The 16,340-nt window shown below is 42.2% G+C and overlaps 1 protein-coding gene across 1 annotated transcript; it reads left to right on the top strand.

Moving 5' to 3' along the window:
• The first annotated feature begins 257 nt into the window (after positions 1-257).
• Positions 258-13,576, top strand: SERPINB5 (serpin family B member 5). The gene is made up of 7 exons (XM_042870251.1): positions 258-364; positions 5,850-6,024; positions 8,424-8,561; positions 9,546-9,663; positions 11,012-11,154; positions 11,626-11,793; positions 12,178-13,576. Exons 2-7 carry the CDS (start codon positions 5,851-5,853, stop codon positions 12,568-12,570), a joined length of 1,134 nt encoding a protein of 377 aa, XP_042726185.1. The 5' UTR covers positions 258-364; position 5,850; the 3' UTR covers positions 12,571-13,576.
• The last annotated feature ends 2,764 nt before the right edge of the window (positions 13,577-16,340 follow it).

Here is a 16,340-nt window from a genome sequence, read left to right as displayed (position 1 = left end):
CCCTCTTGTCTGGTGCCTTTTGTAGGGCACTTGCTGCAGGCAACGTGCCGAGGCTGCTGTTTCCTGCTGGAGCATGTTGTTGTGTTCAGTAGCTGGGCAGACAAAGACAACTCTGGTGTGACTCATACTGCTCCTCCAGTTCAGGAGCTGCTTGAAGAATGATTAAGGGGAAAAAAAAAAAAAAAAAGAAAGAAAAAAAAAAGCGAGAGTGTGTGCGTAATTAGGGCTGGGAAAGTGGGAGTGGTGTCAATGAGCAAGGCAAGCTAACAGACTCTTCTGCTCAGCAAGGTTTCGCCACAGGTCTCTAGTTCTTCGTGTCGGACCCATTTCATTGATTCATTTACCAGGATTATACCCTTGCAAAGTAAGTACAACATTTTTTCTTCTTCTGATACTTTGATGCCTAACTAATAGTTATAAAATCTCCGACGTGAAATGTAATCGCAGAGAATGAGCAGGATAAGGAAGCTCGTATGAAAAGACAGCATGTGAAATTAAGGGTGGAAAAAAGCCTGCTTAAACTACATTTTGGTTTTGTCCCAGCATTGCTGTGTTTGTCTGTCTACATTCCTTGAAACAATTCATTGCAAATGGTGAGTGGGGTCTGTCAGGTGAGACTGCGAAGGAGTTATTAGAATATTTAGACTACCTGTTGGCTGCTCCAAATGGCTTTTCCTGAATCAGAAAAGCAGGCTGTATATGATGCCATGAAAGTATTCCATATCTCTAGGTAGGTGTAGACTGTTTTAGAAGTTTACAAAAGAATATTCTTCTTGTTTTCTGCACGGGTTTTGTGTGCTTTGCTCTCTTTGCTTTGTCTAAGCCTTGCTTGTTCAAAGGACAAGTACTTAAGTCTGCTAATTGCCTACTTTATCTTCAGTGTGCTCATCCAGTTGGAAAAATTCACTGACTACGAGGCACAATAAAGCATATTCTTGAGACTCTCTAATTCCTGGCGTGACTGTCTCAGTTGTGTTGCTGATGGTGCTTTTTCCACAACCTGATGAACACCCTGATCTCGCTAAAGTAAAGCATCAGTCTGATATTGTGCGTTCCTCAGAGAAACATCTGTTTGGAGGAGATCATGTATTTGTCATGGTGCTGTGTAGCCTGCCTGGTGGAGAGCTGCCATTTGTGTAGAAGTAGGAAGAAAAGGCTCACAGGAGTTTTGTTCCTTTATATTTTGTGTTATCCTAGCAAGAGCTTCAGTAAGGTCATGTCAAATGAGCTACTTTGGAGGGGGAATGCCCTACTTGTGAATAAGTATTCTTTCATATCATTTGTCTAAACTGAAATGACTGCGGGGTGTTCTTTCACAGCTCCTGAGCTGTAGTCCTGGTGCACAGTCCCACTACCAGTCCAGCTTGGATGGCCACCACCCTGTCTGCCCCAGGTGCTCTCCTCAGGGCTCTTTAGCAAAGGCAAGAATGAAATAAATGCTTGCTCTGCTTTATCAGATGATTCTTACCATTCAGCTGACGTGACTTGTCAGGTTTCCGCAGAAATGTTGCTGTTCTTCTGATTAATTTTTAGAAGATAAGCTACCTTTAGCTTTTCACTCAGTAAGCAAACAGTAAGCAAAGCCTTATTTGTTGGTTGCATTCAAGAGTGACAAAGCAAAAATAGAGTCTTATGCTACTAAGCTCCTTTACATTATTTTTTTCTGAACAGATTCTAGAGCCTCTCAGCTTCCTCCTGTATCTGAACGTGTTTCTTGAACTCTGTGGCCCCATCACAGCTTTAAACAAAGCTGGGTGGATCACAGGCTGCCTGTGCATAGAAGGTGCCACTGTGCCGCGGGCCTCTCAGAATGCTGACTTGCTGCTCTCCTGGGAAAGCAGGGACTCAGCCAGTATCCAAACAGCCCTTCTTGAAATTTCATTTCCAACTTTGTTGACTCCTCCCTGTGTGAGAGTTTCCTGTGATTACTGACTCAGGAGCCGTGTCTGGTTTCTGGGACCGCTCATGGGCACCTAATGGGCTTTTGTCTTGAGGGGGGCCTCAGCCCTTCTCATTCAGCCAGAACCTGCTGTAGTGGGGTCACTGACACAGCTTGGGGTGCTCAGGGCTTTAAAGAGGTTCAAGATTTTGTAATATTTCATGCAGTAAATTCCTTTCAAGCATATGAACGCCATGAGCTCCTATGTGTCATATGCCATTAATAAATGGAGCATTAAAAAAGAAGACTGACCAGATGCAGTTAAAAAAGATGGTGAGATAGAGATTGTTCTTTGCTATCCAGCCCTTATTGAAACAGCAGGGTGAAACTGAAGGTTTTTTTTCTCCCACAAAATCCTCCGAATGTGCATTATATCAGTAGTAGCACTAAAAGAAAGAAATGGTAAGAGTGATAAGCCTTGCCATTACCAGGAATAGATTCTCTTGGCGTAACAAAGGCACTGAGAAATGTCAGCAGTTACTGAGTGAACAGAAGGTCTGTAAAAGGTTCACCATGAAGTACCTCCAGGTATCCTCACTGAAGGGGAACACAGAACCTTGCAGAAAATGATCCACCTTGAATGGTACCAGAAAAAAATTTCTGTGTCCTGGTGCAGCATTTCACTGGTGTAAGCTAGAAGGGTGTCATTTAATATTGCAAAAGTTCACAATTAATTTCCTTACTCTGAATCTTTTGCCACCCAGGAGAGTGAAACGCAGGTAGCACATGCACATTTTAATATCACTGCAGGTCATTTGCCAATGTAGCTGAAAATGCTGATGTTAGAAAGGCAGGATTGCATTTCTGGCATGAAGTCAGAAAGGAACATGAAATGCTTTGAAGTTATTATGATTTCATATTGTTTCTTAGTCTGTAAGGAAGATTGGAATTGAAAATATCATCAGGCCAACCATAACTAAAGAGGGATATTTTACTCCACTAGCAAATGAAATATTTTTCAGGTAAACTGCACACATCATTCTGGCATTATGAGATTATGCGTATTTATCTTCCTGAGAATGGCAGATGTTGAATGACACATTCTTGGTTCCTTGGGTAATTTTCCACAGTCTCCTCAGTGAGAAATACCTTGGAAGCTGGTACTTGCCCATTTCTTAAATTTTTACTTGAGACAGAGAAAGTATGCATATAGATTGTGTGCTCCTTAAAGTGCCCTTAAAGAGAATGAGTTCAAAGGGAAAAATAAGGCAGGCATCCTGTTCAGAGCAGTTTATGTAAGGTGCACAGAAGTGCATGCCTGTGTCGAGCAAGTGCAGAAGGGCGCTTTAAAGGATGATTTCACATATGCTTCTTTATTCTGTTGTTCCAAGCGACTCCCTCCACAGCAGTCCCAGATCTTCATATTTGTTTTTACTGCCTTTGCCACTATTTTGCCCAAAGCTCTCTTCTTTGACGTATGCAGGGTCCATCATTTCTAGCAAGCTTGACTTTTCTGGTAATCAGTTGCTTTTATATGTGAGAAGTTGTGACCACAGGAATTACACAGATGCCTGTAACGCTGACTGGCACTGAGTTCTCACTTTTACCCCCAGAAAAAACTCTGAGAACATTTCCCAAACCTCACTCTGACACCATCTTGATTGCTGCTGACACTACAAAACAGGATCTCCCAGGGTAGTTTTTGTTACCAAGCACCTTGGGACACTGCCAGTGTCATGGGAGATGGACAGACCCATTCTGCTTGAAAAGTGTCTTACAGGAGTCCTCTACATGTTGTAAACATCCTCCTCTTCATTTGTATTTGGGGATGACTTTCTCCAGTGCTGTGTATTTTATTTTTTTCCCTCCTCAAGATAAATTGCTTTCTTTGCAATTAGGAGGCAATTAGGAAATACTTTGTTGCTAATACCAACAATCAGAGCACTGTGTGAGAGGACACTGCTAGGTAAGTGTTCTTCAAATTTGGATTTTAAAAGCCTTGATTTTATGCCAGTATCCTTTTCCACTTAATTAGATTGTGCAATACATTTCAGTAACCTTTTGTACAGCGTCTTTTAGCTAAAATTAAGCCAGGTGCCTTATTAAGTATATGGAATACATACATATGTAAGTTAATGAAAACAAAGACGTGAAGGCCTTTTCTACAGGTCTTACATGGAAATCAAAGTTTTCTCTGCTGTGTTGCAGACGAAAATACTCCCCTGTTCTGTTATTCCTATAAAAATGTATAAATACCACAGATTATTTTGGAAATCTCTACTCTCAAGCACCAAAACAGCCACAGCATCTCTATACAGTGGAGTCTGATATTCAGCAAAGTTTGGACAGTAGCACACATGCTCTTGAATGCAGGGATGAGAGTGAGTGGTCAGAAGCAGGCGTCCTTGCTCTGGAGACAGTTCCCTGCCCATATGTCCCCTCTTCCCATTTCTGTCTCAACTTACCTAACTGCTCTCATCTGGTGAGATCTTTACTCACCTGATTCAATCTAGGATGCAAAAGGTATGAACAAGGTAAATGTTTAAGACTGCAGCATTTAGTAGTCATTTGAGAGAAATCCCTGTCCTTCAGGTGCTTCTTGGAAGATCAGCAAACCTCTTACCAAGGTAATGTTTCAAACAAATAGCCAACTTTCCTGCTGCATGTTCTGTGTCAGAGCCTGAAATGTATTGTAAATAGATGTCTGGATAAGAATAGAACTTTAAAATCACCTCTCCATGCCAGATAAATTCCAATAGTTTGTCTTTTTTTTTTTTTTTTTTTTTTTTTTTCCTGGGGAGAGCACATGTTAAAGAATTTTTTTGGGTTCTGTTTGAAATCTTTGCTCTTTTGAAGTCCCTTGCAGTATTCATCTTTTCCTTTTCCTTTCTGTCTCTTTCAGTAGACAGAACTGTTGAGCACCAATTCATCAGACTGCCTTTCCCTTTCTTTAGGGACACGTGATTTTGAGGTAGAAGAGCGTCAAACTCACTGTGCCACATCTTCCATATCCATGCTGCTCTTCAGCTCAACATGATATTGACTGAATTGTGTGGTTTACCCTTGTTGTCTTTAATCTACACAAATGGAATTACACCAAAGTGCATTTTTAGATCTATGAAAGCAGTCTGGAAGACCAGAATATTCCATGGCATTCCCAGAACGCGGTCCAGAACATCTGTCGCTTGGCACCACTTTTTCCATTCCTGACTGCATGCAACAGCCAACAGCCCTGCGGCACTGCAGTCACTCTGAACTGCTAGGAAAATATTCGCAGTCATCATTGTGAGTGATGAATGGGCACACAGCAGTATTTATGTAGGAGGCTAAGTACTTAGAGTTTCTAGGATGATCTCAACCTACAGGACCAGACAGCTTTCTGGAGACTTCTAGCAAGGGTAGGGAGAACAGGGAATCACCCCTTAGAGAGAGGATGTGCCACAGCTAAAGCTTTAATGAACAACTAGACATGAAGCAAGAGACAGGAAAGACTGTGAGACTTCTAAAGGCCTATGAAAGCACTAGAAGGGCCCAAAGCATAGGCAAGGTGCCGTATAAGTTGGCATATTTGATGAGTATCAATTAAAAACAGATTAAATCCATATGTTATCCAATGTGACTCGATATGTGTGGGTCACCCTGACCAACCCAGATTCTCCACGTACATCTGGTAATACTGGCTCCGTACAGCACACAGAATTGCCAGCTGGCACTTGAAGGTAAGGGCTTTTACTGAGCCACTCGCGTTACCTTGGTTGGGCATGGATGAGATTCTCCTCAAGAGCTGCTGATGGTGTCTGAGACTGGACAGGATTGGTCAGGCTTTTTTTGCCTCCCACTGTGGGCTCAAGCTGCACCGTCCCCATACTGGTGTCCAGCCTCCTTCAGCACGGAAATTAGTGACCTGCCAGCCCCGCTGCAACAGGAGCTCACTCTGTGGATCATCTCTCTTTATCCTTTTCTGTTACAGAATGACAATGGATGCTCTGCAACTAGCAAACACTGCCTTTGCTGTTGATATGTTCAAAAAGCTATGCGAGAAGGACAAAACTGCCAATATTGTCTTCGCCCCACTGTGCACCTCCACGTCTTTGGCTCTGGCGTATAAAGCTACGAAGGGTGACACTGCAGACCAAATGAAAAAGGTGAGCTGCCAGCATCCTTCTCTGTAGCTGCAAAATTATGTGGCTATCAGAGGTGGCTTTCCTATTTATTCTTGTTAATACTGTACAGGACTGCTGGTTCCCTTTTCAACCAGATAGAAACTATCCATCCAAAATTCCAGAATGTTTCCACACTCCATGGCTCCGTACAACCAAGGAGGCTGAAAATCACTGGCACATGGAAAAAAGCTTTCTCAAGCATTTACAGGGTGGATGGGGACGTGGCAGAGTCCTCAGCAATTGCATTAAGGCGCTGGCTCCTTCCAGCAGTGCTGACTATGGCTGAAGGCCACTGCTGAAGTCACTGCATTTTCTGGATAATTGTTTTGTGGTTATTCAGGACTGCCTAAGCTTAACAGGACTGGAAATAATTTTGCCATTACCAAGTGATTTTAGCAGTTCTCTCTGCCATTTCCCCTTTCTCCTGCCATACAGCTAAGAGGAAGATAACGCAGTAGGAGGCAGCGCAGCTTGAATAGTAGTTTGCCTTGCAAACAGCACTAGATGCTCAAGGGTTTTACAGCACCACAAAGCAGCATCATGGTGATGGTGCAATGAGTGTATTGAGGTCATTCTGTGGTGTGGAGAGGTTGCACGACTGCCTCTGTGAGAGGCAGGATTTACACAGCCTCTTTTTATTCCAGTGCCCACAGTCTCTGCAGTTACCCAGAGGTGAATGAGAAGCAAATTCAGTGTGCATTTATATGCTGATTATCACCTGGGTCTCAGGGGCATTCCACGTATTTGAATACATTTTGCTTCCTTTAGCAGTTCCTCCCTGTACCTTTGGTTTCCCTGATGGCACACTGCCTCCACTCATCCTACAGATTGCAATGAGCCTATCTACACAGCAACAAAGTGATATACCCACAAAGGCCTGCTGGGTGTTTTCCCAAATGGGATTATTAAAAAAAATAATAATAATGTTTTTTAGATCTTATTTCTAGTTTAAATGACACCCCAAAGCTTCCTCACCGTTTCAAAATTCAAGCACTGTCTTTCCAATGGAAAAACTTAAAATATTATCCCATGCTTAATTTCACTTTCACTTGTGCCTGCAATTTGCATTGAACTGTCCCATAGTAAGTGAACATCCACATCCACAAATAGAGTTCTGTTACACAAGTGCACTTACATTTCACATTTCTCAAGAGGTAATTTACTGTGTCTGTAAAGACATGGTGTGTTCAGGGAGAAAGAGCAGGAGTGAGGCTGAAAGGGAAAAGGTCACTAATGCTGACTGGGAAAGATGATAAGGGCTGGGCAGGATGTTTTTAATGGAACATGCACTCTCAAAGATCTTGCAACAGGGAGGCACCTAAAAGCAGAGAGTTTAAGGTCATGTTAAAACATCCTGAACTGGGCATGTGATTCCCAGGAGTTGGGAGGTGGGTCAGCAGCCGTACCTCTAGCTTACATTCTGTCTACCAAAGCTCACCTAGTTATCTGATTGATTTCTGCTGAAATACCACACAATGGCGTGTGTCAGTAATCAGCAAACCTTGCCATCTGGTAAGCAGTTTTCAAAGAAGTAGCCCATTTGCAGAAAGGAAACTAACTGGAACATTTATTTATCTGGCTTCTAAACTCTAAACTCCAGATTTTTGGACAAGAATGCGAGTTTGATGAAAACATGACTCCACACCGCAGATTTGTATTTCACTAGATCACATTACTAGTATTAACAGCTCTATGGGATTCTTTGGACTGCTCATAGGAAGGAAACACTTTTGGTTGAAGTTTTGATAGAATCAAGTCTTTAGATTTATGTGGGGATGTCAAATAAATGAGTTTTTTTTTAGTAATAAATAAGAGTGAGAGGTTATGTTGTTAGCTTAAATACAAAAAGTCAAAGCTCTGGTCACAAACAAACATTATTTATTGCCAAGTTGTTAGGCCTGGAGCACGTCCAGAGAAGGACAACAAAGCTGTGAAGGGACTGGAGCACTGGTCTTACAGCAGAGCAGCTGAGGGAATTGGGATCAGTTCAGCCTGGAGAAGAAGAGTCTCAGAGGAGACTTTATGACTCTTTACAACTGCCTGAGAGGAGGTTGTGGTGAGGTTGGGGCTGGCTTCTTCTCCCAGGTAGCATTAATAGGATGAGAGATCAATGCCCCAGGTTGCACCAGGGGAGGTTCAGTTTGGATATTAGGAAAATTTATTTTCTGAAAGAGCAGTGAGGCATTGGAACAGGCTGCCCAGGAAGCTGTTGGAGAAATGTGTACATGTGGCACTGAGGGATGTGGTTTGGTGGGCATGGTGGTGATGGATTGGAATAGATCATCCTAGAGGTCATTTCCAACCTTAATGATACCATGATTCTCTGAATTTTTAGGTGATAAAAAGAAAGGTGATCAGTTTTTTATTATGTTCATTATCAGGTGCTCCATTTACAAGACGTCAAAGATGTTTCTTTTGGGTTTCAAACGGTAACTGCAGATGTTTCCAAACTCACCTCTTTCTTTGCACTGAAAATGGTCAAGCGGCTCTTTGTAGACAAGTCTCTCAGTCCTACCACAGTAAGTACTGCAGAAACGTGCTTGAAATGCTTGGCCAACCAGACTTCGATGTTATTCAAAATACATTCTCTCACTATTTCCTTTTACTTGACTAGACTCAAATGATGAACAGCATAATAAAAGTTTGTAGGAGGATGATTGTTCTGCTTGACCCCAAGCAATGCAGCCACTGCTACAGTTGCAGTTCTTTCATTAACATGTTTTAGGTCAGTAGACCCAGTAGGTTTTGAATACAGTGTTACTTCTATGCCACATCAAGGGCTTTGCAATGTAAGTATGACTGGGAAGGATTTTAAATAAAGATGGTGGTGCAAGTGTGTGTCTAGTCCACACACCCAAGTAATTACTACATAAAGAGTAGTTTTCTTAATTTAACTGAGGAGGCACAAGCCTGGTTATTCAAACAACACAAGTGAGGAAGGTGTTGTTTGGCCATGAAACTTAAGGACCTTGCAAACAACTGAGAAAAATGTTGTGTTTGATTTATTAGAGTTGCTTTTGAATAGGACCCCAAGCAAGGGCAACTTCAGCCTAGAAGCAATATTTCAGAAGACTCACAACCTGCATGAATGGTGTTATAATTAGGTTGCCTGCTCTTTGGTCCCATCCACAGTGGGCATGTCATCTGACAAGGACAGGCACTCTGTGAGCAGCCTGTGGACTTTGTCTCGTCCCTTTCTTTTGCCCAGGTCCAGACTGAAGGCCGCTTTGTCCTTTCAAACTTGGGCAGTGTGTTCACTCCTGTAACACCAAAGCTACTTCAGCAGCTAGTGTAACTGGATTGAGGACAGTCTGGGGAGCAATCTGCTGAATGCGGCCGTGTATCCTGGCTGTCACCTGCTGTTACTTATTAGCTGTCCTTTGTAATATACTCTCTGCCTACACCGTAATGAAGCTTGGGATACTGATGTTGTAGGCCATGTAAAGAGTCATGTAGTGAAGAGCATTTAAGGGAGGTTAGCTTTGGTACCTCGTGTCTTTCAGGACTTTGTTAACTCCACAAAGAGGCCTTTTCCATCGGAGCTGGAACTAGTGGAGTTCAAAGAAAAAACTGAGGAAACACGACAGAAGATCAACAAATCTCTCTCAGAGCTCACTGACGGTGAGTAGGGCCTAACCTCAGGGATGCTGCTTACCACTTTGAAGAATGATATCATGTCATGATACCGTGACATCTCCTAACTACTGCTTTTAGAAATAAATATATAGTGAAAGCAATAGGACTACACCTATTATTTGGATTCATGAGGATTAGCCACGTTAGCATGCTTTTAAATCATTTACTTTACTACTGTGGCATTTCTGGAGGCAGACCTTGCATTAGCCTTTGGCAAAGCATCTCATTTGTTTTCACTGGGAAAGTGTGGGAGAATGACAGCTCCTGGCTGTGGAGCTTCACAAACATCTGACATCAGTACATCAAATCCTGTCCCTGTTCTCTAATGGAGGGTATGTACTGGACTCTGAAATTCAAGCTGTTAATTAGTAGCTCATCTCAGCAGCGCAGCTGATTTTGACCACAGGTGGACATACATTTCTTACTTGGAGACGCTCCTGTGGCAATAGGGCTGCACTTTTCCTGCAGTACCTCTGAGCCACTAAGTCACAAGAAGCACCTCTCAGTGACCATCAGGGCTCCCGGGCAGAACCTGCCCAGTGTATGCGGGTAGAGGTCTGGTACGCAGTGCCCAAGGCAGAGCTTATGTACATGCTGTTCACAGGTAGCTCCAGTGTCGGTTGCTGCCTATTGCCCTCATGTGGTACAAATATAAAAATATGGGTGCCTGAGTCACATCTGGTCCAGCCCAAGGTGACATAGGTGCCTCGGGGAAGTACTTTGCACTGCTTGTGTGATTTATGCATGAGTGGAGACTAAAATACACAGCACTCCGAATTCAGTATCTTATGACAGTGTTTGAACAGACACAAAATTAAGTGAGGGAAAGAATTCCGTTCTCTTTTTGAAATCCATGGCATTATTTGGTTATGAACTGTAATTAGATAGTTAGAGATATTTCTTATTTGGGTTATTTTATTCTCATGTATCACTCCAAAAGTGAGTGGAACCTAAACAGGAACCTCCCTCGAAGTCTTGCTCTCCAAACGAGAAATATTTTTTCAGTTCTATCTGATGAATTTCACTGAAGTTTCAGTACCTTCTTTAAAGTACCAAACAAAAGTAGTAGACATATTTTTTATTCTGTTTTATGTAAACCGAGTAAAAATGTCACTTGGAAGATCTGTCTTGACCCAAATTCCACTTCAAACATGAAGCTGCAGCTAGGGAACTAAATGCTTCTGTTTTGGAATTTCCCTTTATAATTAAAATTGCTATTTGTGAGGTGCAGGGCAGTAATATTTTAATTCAGTACAGTGTTTCCATGTTCTGTGAAAATAACACATCTGCTGATAATTTATTATATTAATGACCAGCTTCACCATGTTCACAGGCAAAATGGAGAACATTTTGAATGAGGATAGTGTAAGTGACCAGACTCAGATCCTCCTAGTTAACGCAGCTTATTTTGTCACAAACTGGATGAAGAAGTTCCCAGAGGCAGAGATCAAAGAATGTCCTTTTAAAGTCAACAAGGTATGTCCTAAAATAAAATAGAGCACTGCTTCCACTCAAATAAATATTTGCCAATTTTGTGCTAAGGAAATTTCAATGAGAGAAAGTGAGAAATGTTTGTTACTATATGGCATTCTTAGACTCCCTGCCAAAACCTCCATGCTGTTGCAAAAGCACCTAAGCCAGTTTTCTTGTTTCGTTGCTAGTTTGAAGCTGTTGGTGAAACAAGCACTAAGGGTCACCAACAGCAGGTAATATTTTCCTTTAAAGCACATCCCCAGTGTACTGTATTAAGTACACAGGAAAACTGCTCCCCTTAAAGTACAAACAGCTTTCACTATTAGAGTCTTACAGCTGATATCATTACTTACGAAAGCCAACAAATTCCATGATGGTAATCAATGCACCACTTTCATGCAAGCTTGCAAAATTTCCTCTCTCATCTCTGTGAATTCAAAGGAGTGCTAGATTGTCTCCTCTTGTGTTTTGCAGACTGAAACTAAGCCAGTGCAAATGATGAATCTGGAAGCTACTTTTTGCCTGGGTTATGTAAAAGAGTTAAATGTTGCAATCCTTGAACTTCCATGCCTTAACAAACATATCAGCATGCTCATTCTGCTCCCCAAAGACATTGAAGATGAGACGACTGGCTTGGAAAAGGTGAGAGAAAAACAACAGTATTGAGATGATGCTTTCCGTGCACAGCTGTGTTGGTGCACAGGTGTGTGTAGCCTGGGTAGAGACTGTCTTCCTTGGATTCCTTCATTAAGCTGTTGAGCTGATTACGTAGCAAACGCTTGTGAAGAACCAATAATCAGAGTGTGAACATTTAATGGAGTTTCTCTGGAAGTCTACTGTATGGATTAAATAATCTTTACATCAGTACAACTGAGAGTGTAAGTTAACTCTGAATGCTACAAGCAAAAGTTGTCTTTTAGACTTTGTTTGTTGGTGTTTGATAGGAGTGATGAGTTCAGAAATGGTCTTTTTGTTCCCACTTTCTCTGAACTGAACATTAATTTCCTTTGCTCTTTATGTCCTCAGCTGGAAAAGGCACTCACCCCTGAGACGTTATTACAGTGGACCAATCCCAGCATAATGGCCAACACCAAAGTGAATGTATTTCTTCCAAAGTTCAGTGTGGAAGGTGATTATGACCTGAAGCCACTCCTGGAAAGCCTCGGCATGACGAATGTCTTTGATGAGAGTGCATCAGATTTCTCTGAGATGTGTGAAACCAAAGGTGTGGTTCTGTCGAAGATCATTCATAAAGTCTCTTTGGAAGTAAACGAACAGGGCGGAGAGTCTCTAGAGGTACCAGGATATCGGATTCTGCAACACAAAGATGAATTTAAAGCTGACCATCCGTTTATCTTTTTGTTTAGGCACAACAAAACTCGCAATGTGATTCTTTCAGGCAGATTCTGTTCCCCTTAAGCAGGGAATATTAATTATGAAAAAAACATGATTACATTTACGGTGATGCGTGTTCCTGTAATGCTTGGTGTCCTGACTATCACCTTTGAAAGGAATTGTAAGAGGTTCATATATCAGAAGGGTAACACAGTGTACTCTACATATGCAGCAGAACTAATTTTCCTTTTATTAATCCCATTAAGCTGAAGGATTTCCACTGTGCAGATCACATGATATTTTACTAAGAAGTATTCCATCCTTTTTCACAAGAATTTTGTTCCTCTGTGACACCTTTTTCCAAAACAAATTGAACAAAAAGCCTGTTTTTGAAAGACCAGGAGCTGGAAAAGGCTCTGTGGGGAGGAGCTGCGTTCCTGTTTCATATCCAAAATACCTTCCCTCGAGACTCATACTCAGTGGATTTCTAGTCTATAAAAGGGGAAAATGTGGACATGTGGAAGACTATACCCTCCTCTTGTACCTGGCTATAGTCTGGTGATCCAGGGTGCCCTGCTGGACCCTGCTAAGGCACGGTGAAATACTGCAGCTGACCAACGCAGAGTTTGCATCTGTGAACCAGCAGCTGCACGTGTGGACACAAGAGGCAATAATAAAACGTCTAGAAGACTCTTCAGTGTCAGCTACATCAGTTTGTAGGCTGAGGAGGTTGCACTCTACTGTGTGGGATTTTTTCACTCATTCTCCTTCAGACATGGCAGGGGTGACCAGTTCACTGCAGCTGAGAGGAACTCTGTTGTATATATGAGAAAAAGAAGGGTATGCAGTTCTAGGATAGATATCACTTGGATTAATATTGAAAGTGCCACAGTCTTCAGATAGATTTTCTATTGCTTCTGGATTCAGCATCAAGAAGGCTCCACATATTTAACTAACCTCTGGGGTTCAAGAAAGAAATAAAGTCTTTTACTTGAGTGAGATTAACATTGTAATTACCAGTCTCCAAATTCCATATGAAATTATTGTAATTAGTTTTCATTTCTATCTAAAGACTGCCTGCTGCATATGTTCAGTACTGATTTACCTAATCACTGTTCAGAATAAAGCACTACAAAACTTGTGTCAAATGTTTGCAGTACATCCAGTGTCAATCTGTTGTCCTTCACTCAACCTCCAAGAAGATAGGAACAGAAATTGATAGATTCATTCAGGACATAGTTTAATATATGAAAAAATCAAATCTGTGACTGAATTGCCCTTTTGGACCACATGATAATAGCTGACAGTTAAGGAGTATGTTACTAGTTGGTAAATATATAGAGTGAGTTCAATAATATATCTCCAAAGAAGGGGCCATTTTAACTGAGTATTCCTTGGTTCTTCAGATCTGAAAGAACTTAGAAAGAGAATTCTAAATGGGAATGTGCAACCTTTCATACATATTCCTTTCTTCTCATACCAGAGAACAGCACAGTGCCTATTATGGATTTGGAGAGACTTCTGTTTTGGTTATTGATGTTCCCAAACCACAAGTAGCCTTTAGTCACAAAGATTAAGTGGTTTCACCAGTTGGCTTCCCTTTGTGAGCCTCTAATGGTCTCTGATTTATCTTAATATCAGACAGTTAGTGGATACACTGGTTCACATCACTGAAGGCACTGAGGAGACAAACTCACCAAAACCAACAAGAGATGAGTCCTTGCAGGCATCTGGGGGTCTCTGCTGCTCTTCATCAGACATTCTGATACATGGAAAGAAGAATGCAATATGTAAGAATTCATTTCATTCTGTCTGAGAGGAAACAGCCTGCAGACATCTTTACTATCTCAATAGCTTCAGTGATAACTGAGTGTCTGGAAAACATTTTATATGCCCCATCATTGTCTGATCTGTTTTGGAGGTTGGGGTTGTAGTTATCCAGAGCTGTCATCACTGTGGTGTCCACTGTTTCTCCCATGGGTCTGGGCACTGCACATGGGGTTGGCAGCTGATGAGCAGCTGAGCAGTCTGTACATAGGCAAGGTGGACTAGTTGCCTACAGTCTGTGCAGCTTCTCTGTGTCTCAGCACTTACTCGTGGTCTAGTAGTTGTAGGTATCCAACAAGCCATATCACACTTCATTGCTAGTGCTGTGCTGGTTGCTAGACTGATGAAAATCTCTGTTAGACTGCCTCATTTCTCTTTTTCTGCTTAGACAAGACTTACTGAAGGAGAAAAGCTGAGATATCACTCTCAGATTTTCCAGATCATGAAAATATTGCAGTGCAGGAGCCATTCAATCCAGCTCATATCCATCCATTTAAATGCTGATCAAAACACTTAGTGCATTCACATATGTTCCCAGAGAGCTCCTTGTTGGTGCCTTTGCCAAGGAGGGCTATCCCATGAAAGCACACAGGAACACTGCCTCAGGCAGAGACCTGTCTGCCTCCACCTCCCGACTAACACTAAGGTACCCCAGCCTATGCAAGGCAAGCTGATATTTCAGATAAGAAGCTGTTTCAGTTTACAAAAGACCATGAAAAACTCTGGTTCATTTTCCATGTCTGCTTCTTCTCTCTGCTTTTGGAAAATAATTCTTATTTCCTACTAGCAAGTGCAGACTAGACAAATATTTAGTCTTGCTTTGTTAAGCTGCTAATCATAATGAATTTTAGCTTTTACTAATGGTATCTTAGATGATCTAATATACTAACACCTAGCAAGTGAGTTCAGATAAGGTGTTAGGCTTATGACATAGCCCAGTTTGAAGGAACCAAGTGTGAATGGAAACCAACGAGCAACAACACAAATAGGCCCAAATAGCCCACGGAGGGCCAGAAGGTACAGCTGCAGGTAGAGCTGTGACGTAACCTGTCTCTGTGAACCCCTTGAAGCCAGCAGGCCAGCTTCATGCTTTTGGTATAATGGACATCATACAGCCAAAAAGGAAGGTTATGCCATAATCCCTGTTCCATTCAGCAATTGGATTTGAGTGTGCTAGTCCTGTTTCCTAGACCCTTCCAGTCCTATGGAAATTTAGAAGTCCTAATGTAAAACCTATTCAACTTGCAGCATATGAGAAGGAAATATCAGAACAGCTCTTGCTAATGTGAGAAATGCCATTACAAGGTACTGTACTGTTCCACCCATTCTGGCCTCTGGGCTGTGGCCAAGAAATTGCATGGGAGGACATGGGAAAACCTGTGTGGGAGCTTGTGTATAGAAATGTATTTGTACTGAAGGGCGTTGGCTGTGACGGAGAAAGTGAGCATAGGCGAGGACTTGCTCAGATCACCAAGCTACTCCACCTCACCTTTCAACACAGCGTTACTATCCAATGATGGGTAACTGGCCTGATGGAAAAAAGCAAGCCACAGCTGGCTTTTGCAGGCTGTTGCAAACTACAGTGTGATGCAGTCTCGTCATCTCATCACTTGCTTAGCTGCACAGTCATTGCCCACTTCCTGTTCCCAGCACTTTATAGAAGAGAACTGGTACATCTAAATGTTTTGCAGTAGCAGGAATTGTTTTGGGGGATGAGCAGCTGGTTTTGAAACTTGAAAAACTCTGCACACAAGCGATTGGCCTGGCTGGAAAAGCAGTGCAGTTTGGAACCTCGGATATTTTACAAGAGCAAGTGTACCAGAAGGCCAAAGGTATCCTGGGGTGCATTAAGAAGTGTGTGGCCAGCAGGTTGAGGGAGGCGATCCTCTGCTCTGGTGAAGTCACATCTGGAGTACTGTGTCCATGTCTGGGCTCCTCAGTTTGAGAAAGTCAGAGAGTTACTGGGGAGAGAGTCCAGCAGAAGGCCACAAAGATGACTGGGGTCCTGGATCACCTCCCTTATGAGA

The sequence above is a fragment of the Lagopus leucura genome, unplaced genomic scaffold (assembly GCF_019238085.1).
Source record: "Lagopus leucura isolate 7727_CA_CO unplaced genomic scaffold, USGS_WTPT01 Super-Scaffold_100002, whole genome shotgun sequence".
In the NCBI taxonomy this organism is placed as follows: domain Eukaryota; kingdom Metazoa; phylum Chordata; class Aves; order Galliformes; family Phasianidae; genus Lagopus; species Lagopus leucura.
Note: the sequence above shows the minus strand (reverse complement) of the source record. Positions and strands in the feature narration are given on the sequence as shown.